The sequence below is a fragment of the Oncorhynchus mykiss genome, chromosome 15, assembly GCF_057628025.1.
Source record: "Oncorhynchus mykiss isolate SJ-2025 chromosome 15, ASM5762802v1, whole genome shotgun sequence".
NCBI classification, from domain to species: Eukaryota; Metazoa; Chordata; class Actinopteri; order Salmoniformes; family Salmonidae; genus Oncorhynchus; species Oncorhynchus mykiss.
This window is the reverse complement of record NC_143036.1, coordinates 51844800-51861703: the sequence shown is the minus strand read 5'-3', so window position 1 is coordinate 51861703 and position 16904 is coordinate 51844800. Positions and strand designations below refer to the sequence as shown.

Below are 16904 nucleotides of genomic sequence, written 5' to 3'. Positions count from 1 at the left end.
AATATATATATATATTTTTTAAATAAGCAACAATTTCTAAAAAACATTTTTTGATTAGTCATTATGGGGTATTGTGTGTAGATTGATGAGGGGGGGGGGGGGGGGGGGTGATTTAATTGATTTTTGAATAAAATGTGGAAAAGGGGAAGGGGTCTGAATACTTTCCGGAAGTATGACAGAGGATGACTTCACTTGCACATCGTATTAGATGCATTCATTTAGAACAAGTGTCAGAACTTTTTGAGTTTGGTGAGAAGGAGGTGGATCATACGGGGAGGAGAATATTGTGGTGGGTCGTTCCAAGAAACATGCACCAATATTGAATTTGAACCAAAGTGCCATTTAATATAGATCACATGGACAATTCAACAGATCAGATCTTTTATATGAATAAAGACTTGCTAAAGTGCCTGAAATTCAGCATTTTTGACATGTCCCTCCATGTACCTTCTGTTCTAGGAAGATTGTAACCCTTTTAACCCCAACCTTTTCTCCAGGTTTTCACCATCATTTTGAAGCCGTAGATATTTTGTTGCTTTGACAAAGTTATTTGTGAAGAATATTATTGAGTTACAGTGATTAGTGATTCATTTACCTCTGTACCTCATTTTTAAGGTCAACCCTGTTACGTGACCTGAACTTTTGTTTTAATATGGTGAAACGGTTCCTTTCAAAGGAAACATTGAACATCTAATAGTCAAATCATAGTGTAAAAGCAGGTGAGCTGGTTCTACTCTTTTTGGCAGAAAACTGAGTGGGTTGAGCATAACAAGTCAACCACATTGCCAACAGATAGACAGGCTAGAAATGTTTTAACATGTATTCATATTTTTGGTGAAGCTTGTTCTCAATTGACACTCCCTATTGCACACAAGCTTCCATTCACCCTGTCACAAGGAGATGAATGGCTGTTTTTAAGATGAAATCGTCAACCCTGTTACAGTCAACCATGTTCATTTATTTGGCGCTTAAGTCTTTTTTTTGTGTGTCAGTCCTTATGAGATGGGAAAATGTTAGTTTTTTTTATCAAGTTGAGCCATGTGCTATTTATGAAAATGAGGTGAAATCAAATGTTTTTACTTCTCAAAGGGCAACAAATTGGCGGAACGACTCGTATCATCATGGAGAGGTCCAAGGGTTACCACATTCTTCTTCATGGAATTATGTGTAGTCTACTCATGATGTCAAGAGAGGATTTCAAGAAAATGGGCTCAACAAGGAAATAATTTATTGGGTGATGTTTGTTATTTGATCTGTTTGTGTAACAAATCAATAACAGTGTTGATCACACACAAAAAAAGCTATGAGTATCAAAGTTTAGACAATGTGTACGCCGCCATCTTGTCTAATTCAAGCCTTCTCTCATTGATTGAGACAGGTGTCTGTCAAAACGACATGTGGCACTTTGGGATGGACCCACCTCTCAATCGATGAGAGAAGACTTGAAATAGACAAGATTGCGGCGTACACATTGTTGAACTAAAAAGTATTTATTCTAATGGAGCATTTTCTAAAATCAAACGGACCATTAATCATATTATCTGGTGTTACAATCTGTAGCTAAGACCATTGAAGCTTGGGAGCTTACTATAAGTTAGGTCTACCTATATTAGAATCACATGTTGTCAATCACCATAGTCTTTAAAACGTGCAAACCCTCTCTGCAGGTGCTACAGTTTTAATTTTCCTATTAAAATCCATTGAATACACCTAGGCTGTGTAATAGGCCTATCATATATATACATGTATATACATATACACAGTACAACAAAGCATAGACTAGATTATACAGTACATGCACATAACGTTTTGTAACAACCAGAGATTGATTCCTGGGGAGACAGCTTGAATTAATGTATTTATAGGTAGCCGTTGCTATCACAACAGAGCAGCTCTTAAAATTTCCTCATCTGTGTGTGCGGAAATGTATCCCCATGCCGTTTTAGTCAAATGAACGTCAAGTATATAATTTGTAGCATTTTAACTTACACTTTCCTAGCCTTAAATATGTATCCTAACCTGCTACATTAATTCTCATCATCTGTGTAAATGCTCTACCTGCTACGAAAAATCACATCTGACAATAGCTGTAACCCATCTAGCCCAAATCTGGTCCAACCGTCTGACCACATATTTCACAATCTCAATTGCATCCTACTGGCGTCCTCTCTCCTCGTCCTCGTTTCCTCAAAAACCATTGGATGACAAAGCCAGAGATCCCGCCCGTCTGACTTTCTCCTCCAATGGGTTTTGAGAAGGAGGCGAGGAGAGCGGACGCGAGGATTTACCATTGAGATTCTCCCGGTGTCAAACTCAGCCAGTGGTAAAGCCCTATGTTGCATCCTCCTCTTTCTCCTCCTGCTAAAACACATTTAAAACCCGCACTCCACAAGTGAAGTCGTCACGCCCTCTCACCAGCTTCTTCACTCGCCTGCCTCTTTGGACCAAAAAGGGATATAACTGCTCGTTAAATCTCTGGAAAATGTATGTATTTAGCTACTGCCGGTGTTTGTTTTGACTTTGAGTGAATTCTCATGTACGCTGAAAAATGCTCGTAGGCCGACACACTTTTTTTTTAATGGATACATTCTGTAGCTTGCAACAGCCTAAATGTTGTTGATATGCATACATGGTTAGGGTTTTATTGACATTTTGGAATAGTCGATGTGGGCTATTGCAAGTCCTTTTTAGATTGCCTTTGCGGCTGAATAGAAATGTATATTTCTGCGTTTTGTAGGCTGTCTAGTCCTAGGCTACACAAAGCCTAATGGCACGCTGTGATTTTGCTAGGTAGTAGGCTAGCTCCCTAGAACGACAACCTAGTCGATGGATTCCTACAAAGGTGGCTGTTGCTCACTGTACAGGAACATTACATATTTTTTCTCGTTGAGCTTCGTGGGCGACTCCGTTTTGAACATGACAAAGTTCTCGTATTACGGAATGTGTCATTTTTGAAGATGTGGCTAATGATTTACTGACGACTTGAATATTCATCTCGAACTGTGCAGAGTATTAATGGAATGTGACAAACGAGGGAGGTTATAGATGATCTGCCATCTTGCAGTGCAAAAACAGTATCCGACATTCAAGGACGATGGAAGGACTATTGTATTAAACATGGGCCTACAAGGACATGGCTTCGTTTTTTTTAATAAGAAAATAATAATTGACTTATTGGGATATCAGTTATGGCATGCTCGACATCTTGAGGCTTCAATATTTTGAGTATGATTAGTATTATTGATAGGCCTCAATTTGTTGAGGCCACGCCAGCAAGGCCTGAATATATTTGTATGTCAGATCGTTATGGTAATACTCACATTGGGAGGAAGAAGGTTTGATGCAATTTTTTTTAAACATTTGTATCATAAACCATTTTTGAAAAGGTCATGATGAAATGAAAGTGGGAATTGTAAGCCCTTTTTAGACGCCTTGTATAATCCGTACAGTACATGATACCAGGGGTGTAACTTTGGTTATAGAAGGGGGGGGGGGGGGGAATTATTATATATAAAATATCTATCCAGTCAGATGAACACTCCAAACAGCCTATCTGATGGCTCAGAGGGGTCCGTCTGTATGGTCCTAAAGCAGACCTTGGCCTTGTTTTGTATCACATTCCAATTATAACTGGGGGGTGGGGACAAAAATGGACTTTCAGAATGTGGAGGGGGGGGGACATGTCCCCTGTGAAAGTTGAACCCCTGCATGATACAGACAACATCTTAGTAGCGTTATACGTTTACATTTTAGCAGATGCTCTGGATAAGTGTGACTTGCAATGACTGCATAATTTAATTTTTTTTATTTTTATGGCTACAGTTCCCCTGTGGGAATCAAACTCACAAACCTGGTGTTGCAAATGCATACCATGCTCTACCAACTTAGCCACAGGGATCTTATTTTATTTATAGTCCTTAGTGTGCTCTAAAATATGGATGTTTTAAATTATGAAATAAAACATTTTCACATGAATTTATTCAACATAACAAATAGAATATCTCAAGTACTTTACATGTTTTTTAGTTCATATTAAAACATTATTTTAAACAATATACTCTACAAGTATATCACATTTCCAGAGTGTGTTCTCAGCAACTTTTTAAGTTATGATAAATGTCATTAGCACCACCAATACTGGGAATGGGGGGGAATGTATTTAAAGGAAACTCCCTCTGCTGGTGATTTGCTGAATGTGCAATCCTAAAGGAGAAATTGTAATATTGTGTGTTCTATTAATGTAATTGTCTGCAGAATTTCCAATCCTTCCTATATCTACAATACCACTCAAAGGTTTGGCCACCTATTTATTCAAGGATTTTTCTTTATTTAGACTATTCTATGTTGTAGAATTATTTTTGGTTGCTACATGATTCCATATGTGTTATTTCATAGTTTGTCTTCACTATTATTCTACAATGTAGAAAATGGTACAAATAAAGAGAAACCCTTGAATGAGTAGGCGTGTCAACGTTTGACTGTTACTTTATATAAATCCAGTTGTGCCTTTTTCAAAGTCCGCTATGAATACCAGGCATGGTTTCCTGGGGTTTTAATAGTGTCCTATTGTTTCCGGTACTTGTCTTATCTCCGCTGTATCGTCCATGTAATAATAAAACTTGTCAGATTAGGATGAATAATATCTGTTTTAAGGCTGGACAAAGTTGAATTACAGTTTAATGGCCTTTTCTCCACACCCTGCAAAAAAAGTTGGGTGTTATTTTTTGGGGGCAAAAAATATGCGGCGCTTTGTCTATAATGCACTGTCCGCTCTCCCAAGTTGATGCGCAAGAGACCAAACAGCTTCAGATCACACATTCAGATCATGTTCGAGCCACGGCTTGGACAGTGAAACACACGTTCACACCTGCAGGCGGCATGCAGATGTTTAGTTTCTGTCATGGCTGAAGCCATACTATGTGTCCAGGTTAAACGTGGGACGGCCCTCATTATAAACAGTCGGGTAACTTCTTGGCGCACCCGCTCTGAATTGCAGAGCGCCAAATTTAATTTCTAAAAATATTTAATTTTCATGAAATCACAAGTGCAATATAGCAAAACACAGCTTAGCCTGTTGTTAATCCACCTGGCGTGTCAGATTTCAAAAAAGCTTTACAGCTAAAGCAAACCAAGCGTTTATGTAAGGACATCTCTCTCAGCAGACAAAACATTACAAAGTAGATTGGTCAGCAAAGCAATAAAATGAATTGCTTACCTTTTGATCTTTGGATGTTTGCACTCACAAGACTCCCAGTTACACAATAAATGTTCCCTTTGTTCCATAAAGACTATTTTTATATCCAACATACCTCCATTTGGTTGGTGCGCAGAAATCCACAGGTTCGAGCAGTCACGACGGGCTAGACAAATTCCAAATAGTATCCGTAAAGTTCGTAGAAACATGTCAAATGTTTTTCTTAATCAATCCTCAGGTTGTTTTTACAATAAATAATCGATCATATTTCAACCGGACCGTAGCTTTTTCAATAGGAGAGAGCGAGAGAGAATTTCTGCTCCAAGCTGTTGCGCATGCAAAACTCTGCTGGCACCCAGCCATCCACTGACGCGATGTGATCATTCTCGCTCATTTTTCAGAATAAAAGCCTGAAACTATGTCTAAAGACTGTTCACACCATGTGAAGCCATAGGGAAAGGAATCTGGTTGATATCCCTTTAAATGGAGGGAAGGCATGCAATGGAACAGGGAGATTTCAAAATAAGAGGCACTTCCTAGTTGTATTTTCCTCAGGTTTTTGCCAGCAATATCAGTTCTGTTATACTCACAGACAATATTTTGACAGTTAGAAAACGCAAAAGTTTCCAATCCTAATCTGACAATTTATATGCATATTCTAGCTTCTGGGCCTGAGAAATAGGCAGTTTAATTTGGGTACGTTTTTCATCCAAATATCAAAATACTGCCCCCTACACTCAACAGGTTAAGATCATGGTTAATGCATCATGTTCAGATCTATTAGAAGCAATTTGAATAGACAAAACAATGTAATTCAACCAATTGACTGTCCAGAGATCAGGGCATTCATCAGCAAAGATGCTGACAGTGTTTTGGGCAACCAAAATTATTGATTGAAATTGAAGTGTCAGCTTTATGGTGATTTCGTAACTTAAATTTTACCGGTAGTAGTAGGCCAATCGATAACACCAAGACTGAATGCGTTTTGAAGTGGAGCCGCCGAGAACCGCTGGCATGTCCAGCAAAGTACATCGCCAGTGGCACGCGCACGCTTCGAGAAGATCAGCAGCTCCACAATCATGTGATTGACTGTCTCCAAGGTGGGGGCTTATCGTGGCAGCCAGACGAGACAATTGAAGGAGGATGCGGTGAGCAAAGTTACTGGGCTCGAATTTAGTCAAGCTTGCTCTATACAGATTGATGCTTCTAATTGTGCATGTTATAAACTACTTTTATTTTGATGATAGGCTATACTCTATGGCTGGATTTGTATTTTTCTTATTTTTTCCCCCAATGCTACATTTTAATTTGGCAGACCTAACTTGATAGAATAGGCCTTGTAGAAAGAGTCAGACAACCTGGTTCGATTCCAGGCTGTATCACAACCGGCCGTGATTGGGAGTCCCATAGTGCGGTGCACAATTGTCCCAGCGTCGTCAGGGTTTGGCCGGTGTAGGCCGTCATTGTAAATAAGACCATATGCCAGTGGAAGGGAGGACAGTAGCAGGTGACCCAACTGGTTTGACTTATGATTTCCCATTGTAGCCAATTCAGTTGCTGTAATTCCATTAGATTTTTAATCACTAACTAATTGGTAGGTCTACCATTACTGCTGTGAGCTTTCATTATCCTTGCTCATGAGGGAGAGAAATGTGAAAGTATCTTAAAGATATGTGGGTTTTTGAAACAGAATTACAAGGCAATATTTCTTTACATTTTAAAGAAGTTAATCAATCTCTAAAGATGCACTGTATTTTTAATTATCAGATCTTCAATCAAAACCTAATATTAGATAAAGGAAACAAGTTTATTTAAGTTATGCAACACCCAATTTGCCTGTGTGAAAAAGTAATTGCCCCCTCACACTCAATAACTGGTTGTGCCACCTTTAGCTGCAATAACTCCAACCAAACTCTTACTGTAGGTGTTGTTCAGTGTCTAGTTACTTTGGAGAAGTTTTGCCCCCACCCTTCCATGCATAACTGCTTCAACTCAGCAACATTTGTGGGTTTTCAAGCATGAACTGCTTGTTTAAAGTCCTCAATTAGGTCTGGACTTTTGACTAAGCCATTCCAAAACTTCAAATGTCTTGCTTTTTAGCAATTTTCATGTAGATTTGTGTGTTTTGGATCATTGTCTTGCTGCATGGCCCAGCTGCGCTTCTGCTTACAGACGGATGGCCTGACATTCTCCTGTAGAATTCTCTGATACAGAGTAAATGGTTCCTTCTATTAAGGCAAGTTGTCCAGGTCCTGAGGCAGCAAAGCGTCCCCAAACCATCACACTACCACCACGCTTGACCATTGGTATGAGGTATGTAATGGGACCTATCTTGTCCAAAAAGTTGACTCAAGTTTGCTTAAAAAAAAGCACCTGGGTGATCATTAAGACTTTTGGAAGTACGTTTTATGAATAGATGAGTCAAGTCTTAACTTTTTGGACAACATGGGCCCCATTTATGCCTTGCGAAACCTTAAAATCCAGCAGTGTTTGGTTATGTGACCAGCAGATGCATATCTGTATTTCCTGTCATGTGAAATCTATAAATTAGGGCCTAATGAATTTATTTCTATTGACTGATTTCCTTGTATAAACTTTAACTCAGTAAAATCTTTAATTGTTTGCATGCTGTTTTTGTTCAGTATACATGCCAACGATGTGTTTTGAGATTTCCCCTTCAGTCTTCTGTGAATAGGCAGCCTCTTTGACCCCAGCCATAGGGCCATTTATCCACCCGTTTGTCTAGTATTTTGTTAGCCAATTTCTATAGGCTTGACTGACAAGGTGAACACATTGTGCCACAGGCAGTCTTCCTGGGCAAGCCTTTAATTCCCCCTCTCTGTCTAGACTTGACAGTTCATGCAGCTTTAGTATTCTGATCATGGAATTCTGAATGTGTGTACGGATCCCCTTTTCCCACGCTATATAAAGTTCAGGAGTGGGATCTCTGCTACTTTTAAGAGTTATGATCCAGTTTGTAAGCGTTTACCAACAGTGAATGTGAAAATGGATTTAAAATGCTTGCCCTCTGCTGGTGATTTGCAGGATGTGCAATTATACAAGCATAAGGAGGTCTGATTGGTTACATTGCCTACTATGCCAATGTATCTGTATACAATGGGCCATAACTTTAAAACTAGCAGAAATCCCACTCTGAAACTTTGATATGCCTGTAGAGTATAATATATTCAACATTTATATTTTTCTTTATTCATAAATGTCAAATGTTATTGAAATCAAAATACTACTCATTACAGAGCAAGCAATAAAGGTTCATATGACACCAACTTTTAATTTGTAGCACCTACAGATGAAACATTATGGAGTCTTAAAGAAGACCTGGGTAAGGTCAATGTCACATTGCAACTACAATTCAATATTTCTCTATTATGCCTTAAGAGACACATGTCATATGTGAACAAGCTTTCTTCCAAAGGACCCTTTATTGATAAAATGGAGTGAAAGTAATGGTGTTCTTGTTGTGAGGAATCACATATACAGTACCAGTCAAAGGTTTGGACACCTATTCATTCCAGGGTTTTTCATTGGACTATTTTCTACATTGTAGAATAATAGTGAAGACATCACAACTATGAAATAACACATATGGAATCCGTTTTAGATTCTTGAGTAATTCAAATTTTTGGCTAATTTATAAAAGTAAAAAAAACTGAAATCACATTTTACATAAGTATTCAGACCCTTCACTCAGTACTTTGTTGAAGCACCTTTTGGCAGCAATTCTTAGCAGCCTTCTTAGTATTACGCTACAAGCTTGTCTCACCTGTATTTGGAGAGTTTCTCCCATTCTTCTCTCCAGCTCTCAGGTTGGATGGGGAGCATTGCTGACAGCTATTTTCAGGTTCGATCGGGTTCAAGTCCGGGCTCTGGCTGGGCCACTCAAGGACATTCTGAGACTTGTCCCGAAGCCACGCCTGCGTTGTCTTGGCTGTGTGCTTAGGGTTGTTGTCCTGTTGGAAGCTGAACCTTCACCCCAGTCTGAGGTCCTGAGCAGGTTTTCATGAAGGATCTCTCTCTCTCTCGCTCTGTGCTGCCACCACCATGCTTCACCGTAGGGATGGTGCCAGGTATCTTCCAGACGTGACAATTGGCATTCAGTCCAAATAATTAAATCTTGGTTTCATCAGACCAGAGACTCTTGTTTCTCATGGTCTGAGAGTCTGTATAACGTAACAAATTGTGGAAAAAGTCAAGGGGTCTGAATACTTTCTGAAGGCACTGTATCCTTCGTTGTCATAAGATTAAAATATTAACACATCAGAGGGTGCACTGTTTTCATATTTAAGAATTGCAATAACATGCACAAATCTGGGTCATGCTGCTCATTATGTGGCTATGTTAGGCCCACTAGTCACATTGTCATGTAAAACTGTAGTAGAACAGGTGTCGTTAGCTGAACTTCTATTCAGGTGAAATTGTAAGAACACCATTGCTTGAGCTTTCTGACTGTCCTGCATCTGGACTCAGCCATAGTAACATGGACTAGCTTGGGATATTTGCGAACAGCGCAACTCTCCCACTGACGTCACTTATCGCTCAAGTTTATGTGTGTGTGCGCGCCTCAGCAAATGGAGGGGGCAGTGCGTTTTGTGGATTGAATTTAGGCTCGGGGGGCCTAAAGATAGGAGGGAGGATTAGGGTGACTGTCAGACCCTTTTTTGGGGGGGGGGGCAGTTACTAGGATATTGGTTTTGACTCTGTCTTGAGTGCGTAAATAAATTAAATACAGTAGTGTTTGATTGGCTTAAGAAATAGATTCCTTGGGCTGGATTTCCAGACACAGATTAAGCCTATGCCTGGACTAAAGAGCGCGCTCAATGGTGAATGTCAATTAGATTGCTTTTCGCAAAGGCATGATGACCTCTCACCCAAATTTCACACACTCTCATCTTGGTTTTCATTTGATTTGTTTTCTTCTTTTACCCCTCAGTAGACAAACCTTAACTAGACTGAAGGTTAAACTCTATCTCCCTCCCTCCAGCGTTGTGAATCATGTCGTCTGTGATGCAGAAGTTGCTCACCCCCGTGGCCAGCGGCCCCGCGGAGCCCCCCAGGAACAAGGTGACCGTGGTGGGGGTGGGCATGGTGGGTATGGCCTGTGCCGTCAGCGTCCTCCTCAGGGTAAGTCTAACTATATCACCGTCTTACTGCTACTTTACTGCTATTGCTTTATTAGTACTAGCTTACTCTTGAGTTTACCTCTACTATTGTGATGCCAACAAATGGTTACTACTCAGTTATTATGTAGGCTAGTTGTAATTGTGGATTTTACCATGTAATTTCTAATTAAATACCCGGTATTCATATCCTTCCTCTCCTTCTGGCCTTTCGCCTCCTCTCCACCCTACCTTCTTCCTATTTCCTGTAGGACTTGGCTGATGAGCTGGCTCTGGTTGACGTGATGGAGGATAAGCTGAAGGGAGAGATGATGGACCTGCAGCACGGGAGCCTCTTCCTAAAGACGTCTAAGATAGTCGCTGACAAAGGTAAGAGAATTGTGTGTATGCCACTGGGGTGGCTCAGAGCTAAAATGGCAGAATATTTATGTAGTTTTGCAGTTGAACATGTAATGCAGCCTGTTTTGAAACGAGAGACCTTATCAGGGTAAGGTTTTGATTACCATTTAGATGTTTTTATTTTTTATTTTACCCCTGCTAAATGTGAAATGGAAAAATGATACGTAATTCAATTGCTCTTTCCCGATCTCTGTCCAGATTATGCCGTAACGGCTAACTCCCGCATCGTGGTTGTGTCCGCTGGCGTGCGTCAGCAGGAGGGAGAGAGCAGGCTCAACCTGGTCCAGAGGAACGTCAACATCTTTAAACACATCATCCCACAGATTGTCAAACACTCCCCCAACTGCACCCTTATTGTGGTGTCCAACCCAGGTACACACACACACGTACACACACACAAACAACCAGGTATACACACAAACAATCCGGTACACACAGACATTTAAAAAAAAAATCTTGGACACACAAAATTGTCTCATTCTCCCCTAGATTGTGTTGTCCCAACATTCCACCCTTATCAACTACTACAGTATCACACCACTCCACATTACAAGATAGGGTGGTCACTGTGACAACAAATTCGGTGACAGGGATGGGCAGTCATTCATTAACATTGTCAAGGATAAGTGTGCGTGTGACCCTATCCCTGTTTTTTTTCCCTACCCCCTAGTGGACGTGCTGACCTATGTGACGTGGAAGTTGAGCGGATTGCCCAAACACCGTGTCATCGGCAGCGGCACCAACCTGGACTCCGCCCGCTTCCGTTTCCTGATGGCTGAGCGCCTGGGCATCCATGCCTCCAGTTTCAACGGCTGGGTGCTGGGAGAACACGGCGATACCAGTGGTGGGGATGATGGGGATAGTGTTGACGTCAGTGGCGTGTGTACTTCAGTGGGAATCTGAGCTCGCGTGTGTGAATGTCTTGTCACATCTAGTAAGCCACAAGGCTGTTGGCAGATTTAAAGGCTTTAAATGAATCCCACGAAAGTACTTGTTTTGGCATGGCTTTTTACATCACTCTGCACATCCAATTGTCTCTGTCAGAAAGAATGTGTTATGAATGAGTTGAGTCTGCTTGTTTTAAATAGGAAATTCTAATATATCTGTTTAACTGAATGAGTAAATATCTGATTTGCTCCCTGTGTGTGCTAGTCCCTGTGTGGAGTGGTGTCAATGTGGCTGGAGTCAACTTGCAGAAGCTGAACCCAGAGTTTGGCCTTGACGGAGACAAGGAGGACTGGAAGGCCACCCACAAGGCAGTGGTCGACAGGTAACTACCCTGAACCTAACCCAGCTCCATCTAGTCTAAATATGTGGCTCTGGTAAAAAAAATTGTAGAGGCCCTAGGGAGCTGCCCTGCTGTACACCACACTTTAGATGTTTGACATTAGAGAAGCTTCCATTAAAGAAAGCTCTGACTCCACAATATGGCAGAGGTTAAAAAGCCATAACACGTTTTTTTTATTCAACATGTTATGGTCAATAATATCAAAGGCTGCACTGAAAATGTCAGTCATTTGTGTCAGTGTAGTACATGTTGAGTGCCCTTCACTATAAGCATGCTCAAAGTATGTTACTTTGTTTGCAGAGAAATGGCCAACACCCTTTTTTTTCCCCCTAACAGTTTTCTAAGAGCTGGCAAATAGCTGATAGGTCTGCTGTTAGAACCAGTAAAGGCCGCTTTACCTCTCATACAGGTTCCTCTCATTGCGAGAGAGACCTGTTCAAGATGGCAACAGTCGGATGTTGACTGACGGTGACTGTTTTTTGTGTGCTCCTCCAGTGCCTACGAGGTGATTAAGCTGAAGGGGTACACTAACTGGGCCATCGGCCTGAGTGTGGCTGATCTCACTGAGAGCATCATCAAGAACATGAGCAGGATCCACCCTGTCTCCACCATGGTCAAGGTGACGGGATAACCCACACAGTCACACATTATCCACATGCGGAAATGTAAACACACACACAAGAATAAAAACACCCATTTCTATGTGATTATAACTGACGGTTGTGTTTTGTTTCCCTAGGACATGTATGGTATTGGCGAGGAGGTGTTCCTGTCCCTGCCATGTGTGCTGAACAGCAACGGAGTGGGCAGCGTGATCAATATGACCCTGACCGACGCTGAGGTGGGACAGCTGAAGAAAAGCGCAGACACACTCTGGGGCATCCAGAAGGACCTCAAGGACATCTAGACACACACATCTACCCTCCCTTTTCCGTTCCCGATGCAGTCAAACACAGACCTAGTTCCAACCGTCCTCCGATCTACTGGATCCATCTCCCTTTCATCTTAATCTACTGGTATACTCTTCCTTTCACCCCCCCCCCCCCCCCCTTTCCTTTTGTAGGATTAGGTTGCTGTGTTTCCATGCTAGGTACTGTGTGAACCAGTATGACTGTGTGCACCCTCATTGGATTCATGTGTTGAAGCTATTGTACTACGATCAAAAAAAAATGTTGGCTTTATCCTCCGTTTGCACTGTCTTGAAGCACTGTTCTGTTCACTTCCTGTAGTGAGCGCAGAAACACAGACCCTGTAACTCAGTCCTCCTGAGGGGAGCAGTGGTGTTGGTTATTGTGTGAGGAGAGATGTTCAGTCTTTCTTTCTGGCAATCAATGTCAGAGGGAGATAGGGCAGAGGTGGAATCAATCGAAACGGCCTACTTTATTTAGACTTACTGTAACACCCATGTTGATTGTGTAATGAATGACAACAACAACCAATTAATAAATATTTGAACCTTACGATGCCTGTTGTGTCTAAAGACGTAAATGTTTCTCTGTAAAAACAGGGCTACACAATGCCTCCCTGTGGTTAGATATTGCTACTACATAATCTGACATTTTTCAAGATGAGTTAAGTGGAGAAGGAAATCCAGATCCCTGGCCATGCTTTTATTCACATAAACCATCAAATTAATTTGGACAATTATTGACATTTTCAGCAAAGAAACATTCTGTTAAATAGCCAACACTACTACCTGCCTTTTACATTGTTTTTCTTCCCCAACCAACAAATGAAGGTCCTGTCAACTGTTTAGTGGTACTGACAGCTGATTATTATTATTTTTTTAAATGTTATTTTACCAGGTAAGTTGACTGAAAACGTTCTCATTTGCAGCATCGACCTGGGGAATAGTTACAGGGGAGAGGAGGGGGATGACTGAACCAATTGTAAACTGGTGATTATTAGGTGACCGTGATGGTTTGAGGGCCAGGACACCGGGGTTAACACCCCTACAATAAGTGCCATGGGATCTTTAATGACCTCAGAGTCAGGACACCCGTTTAACGTCCCATCCGAAAGATAGCACCCTACACAGGGCAGTGGGGAATTGGGATATTATTTTTTTTTAGACCAGAGGAAAGAGTGCCTCCTACTGGCCCTCCAACACCACTTCCAGCAGCATCTGGTCTCCCATCCAGGGACTGACCAGGACCAACCCTGATTAGCTTCAGAAGCAAGCCAGCAGTGATATGCAGGGTGGTATGCTGCTGGCTCAAGACAATTACACTACATGGCCAAAAGTATGTGGACACACCTTCAAATTTAGCAACTCATTTTTAGGGGTGTCCACATACTTTTGTGTAATTGTCTTGAATCATCACGTTGCTGAAAGGTGTATAAAATTGAGCACAATAGCCATGCAATCTCCATAGACAAACATTGGGAGTGGCACCATCAACGTGGCACCATCATAGAATTCCACCTTTCCAACTGACTAGTTGGTCAAATTTTTTGCCTAGTGGTAACAATGGCTCCGCCGTGAGGTGGTAAGCGAAACTCCCTACCGAGATTCAAACTGTCTCTGGAGGCGTAAGAACTGTTCGTCGGGAGCTTCATGAAATGGGTTCCCGTGACCGAGCAGCCGCACACAAGCCTAATCCCCATGAGCAATACCAAGTGTCTGCTGGAGTGGTGTAAATCTTGCCGCCATTGGACTCTGGCGCAGCGGAAATACGTTCTATGGAGTGAGGAATCATGCTTCACCATCTGGTAGTCCGACGGACGATTCTGGCGGATGCCAGGAGAACGCTACCTGCCCCCAATGCATAGTGCCAACTAAAGTTTGGTGGAGGAGAAATAGTGGTCTGGGTCTGTTCTTCATGTTTTGGGCTTGGCTCATTAGTTCCAGTGAAGGGAAATCTTAACCCCACAGCATTCCAGACAATTCTGTGCTTCCAAATTTTTGGCAACAGTTTTGGGAAGGCTCATTTCTCTTTCAGCATGACAATGCCCCCCGTGCACAAAGCGAGGTCCATATGCAACAGACTTTACATCCGTCCCCTCGCCCCGACCTGGGCGCGAACCAGGGACGCTCTGCACACGTCAACAGTCATCCTCGAAGCATCGTTACCCATCGCTCCACAAAAGCCGCGGCCCTTGCAGAGCAAGGGGGACCACTACTTCAAGGTCTCAGAGCAAGTGAAGTCACCGATTGAAACACCACTAGCGCGCACCACCTCTAACTAGCCATTTCACATCGGCTACACATACATAAATGGTTTGTTAAGATCGGTGTGGAAGAACTTGACTGGCCTGCACAGAGCCCTGACCTCAACCCCATCAAACACCTTTGGGATGAATTGTAAAGCCGACTGTGAGCAAGGCCTAATCGCCCAACATCAGTGCCTGTCCTCACTAATGCTCTTGTGACTGAATGGAAGAAATTCCCCGCAGCAATGTTTCAACATCTAGTGGAAAGCCTTCCCAGAAGAGTGGAGGCTGTTATGGCAGCAAAGGATGGACCAACTCCATATTAATGCCCATGATTTTGGAATGAGATGTTCAATGACCAGGTGTCCACATACTTTTGTGGTGCACTTTTGGACATTTAGTGTATTTTTTCTGATCGGTTGTTACAAGGTGTAATAATTACATCACACAATACATGTACAAAACGTTTATTTAGCAGACTTGTATTTCCCAAACCCAACTTACAAGTAGACAATATGACACACACATTCTTTACCTCATGAGTGACGCGCTATAACGACGCTGCTATAACTGCTACAACATTAAGAAATTGACAGTCTCCGTTGTTTAAATATTGGTTCCTTCTTGGGAAGAGAAAATGCGTGTCAATTTAGGCAGGAACTTCTAGTTCTCGGAGGTAGAGTAGAATAGGCAACAGTTTGCTTGTCCTGGATCTTATGAGGCTGGCCTTGGATGGGTCAAATTTGTCGCGCTTTCCAAATCGGAGCCCAAACGGGTTGACGTTGAATTTGCTGGTCCGAGTTAAACGATGTTTGCAGATCATTTGTTGCTGGTCTTCATCTTTCAAAAGGTAACAAAGGTTCGCATCGCCAGGTAAATTCGGACTGACAATCTCGCTTCTCCTCACCACAGAGTGCCCCACTTGCACCTTAGCAGGTGTTTGTCCTGAGAGAAAAGAGAGAGCATCAAATGATAAAACCGAATTTTCTTAGCTTATTACTTTTGGATATTACAACGTTTGGGCTCAGGACATTATGAGAAGAAAATGAACCTGTAAGAAATCCAAAAGTAATTAGAATATATCAAATCAAGAAATTACCTGGGATATCTGTCCACCCAAATCCACGCGTTGGAGTTCCCCATGTTCCATACTGGCGAGTTATTGCACAAACAAGGAAAAATGCCAGCATTCTCATTCTGTCAAAATCCAAGTGATGCAGAAAGAAACTATATGTTATCTAGACTAAGCTGTCTTTCTTTGATGCATGACGTGTATTCGGTGCCTTTTATATTTCCCTCTGTATGCCCCGGATTGTTAGGAGCGAGATGACAGCGAATGAGTCGCGTTCGCAGCGCTGTCCACTGTTTAGTGGTGCTGAAATGAATAGTTCATTACGTTCTAGGAAATGTTGACAACCGCACCAAGGGATGTCTTTTCTCTGAAAATATGACCGTCAGATGTGGTTATTGTTGAATTGATGCAGTTTGCTAAAGTGCACGAGGGGATTGAGGGATATGAAAATAGTATGTGTTATGCGTTTGGCTAAAGTAAAAAAATATATACATCCATACACTGCAAAAATTAAAATCTAAGTAAGATGAAATATCTTAAATCAAGGCAATATATGCTTGTTTTTTGTCTGACAAGATATTTCTTCTGATCAGCCAGTTTTTATGTTGGAGCATTTAACCTGTTTCAAGCTTTTTTGTCCTTAATTATCTTGATAAGATG

The 16904-nt window shown here is 41.7% G+C and overlaps 2 protein-coding genes across 2 annotated transcripts; one reads left to right on the top strand and one right to left on the bottom strand.

Annotated features, from left to right (window-relative positions):
- Window positions 1-2366: 2366 nt before the first annotated feature.
- On the top strand, window positions 2367-13479 carry LOC110490189 (L-lactate dehydrogenase B chain). Its single transcript, XM_021563424.3, has 8 exons — window positions 2367-2484; window positions 10197-10336; window positions 10584-10701; window positions 10930-11103; window positions 11402-11575; window positions 11884-12001; window positions 12515-12638; window positions 12759-13479. The coding sequence occupies exons 2-8, from the start codon at window positions 10208-10210 to the stop codon at window positions 12924-12926; spliced, it is 1005 nt and encodes a 334-aa protein (XP_021419099.1). The 5' UTR covers window positions 2367-2484; window positions 10197-10207; the 3' UTR covers window positions 12927-13479.
- Window positions 13480-15659: 2180 nt separating this feature from the next.
- Window positions 15660-16414, bottom strand: kiss2 (kisspeptin 2; the record flags this gene model as incomplete). Its single annotated transcript, NM_001281386.1, is given in 2 exon segments — window positions 15660-16117; window positions 16272-16414. Coding segments are annotated over 2 exon segments (393 nt in total). The 3' UTR covers window positions 15660-15821.
- Window positions 16415-16904: the final 490 nt, after the last annotated feature.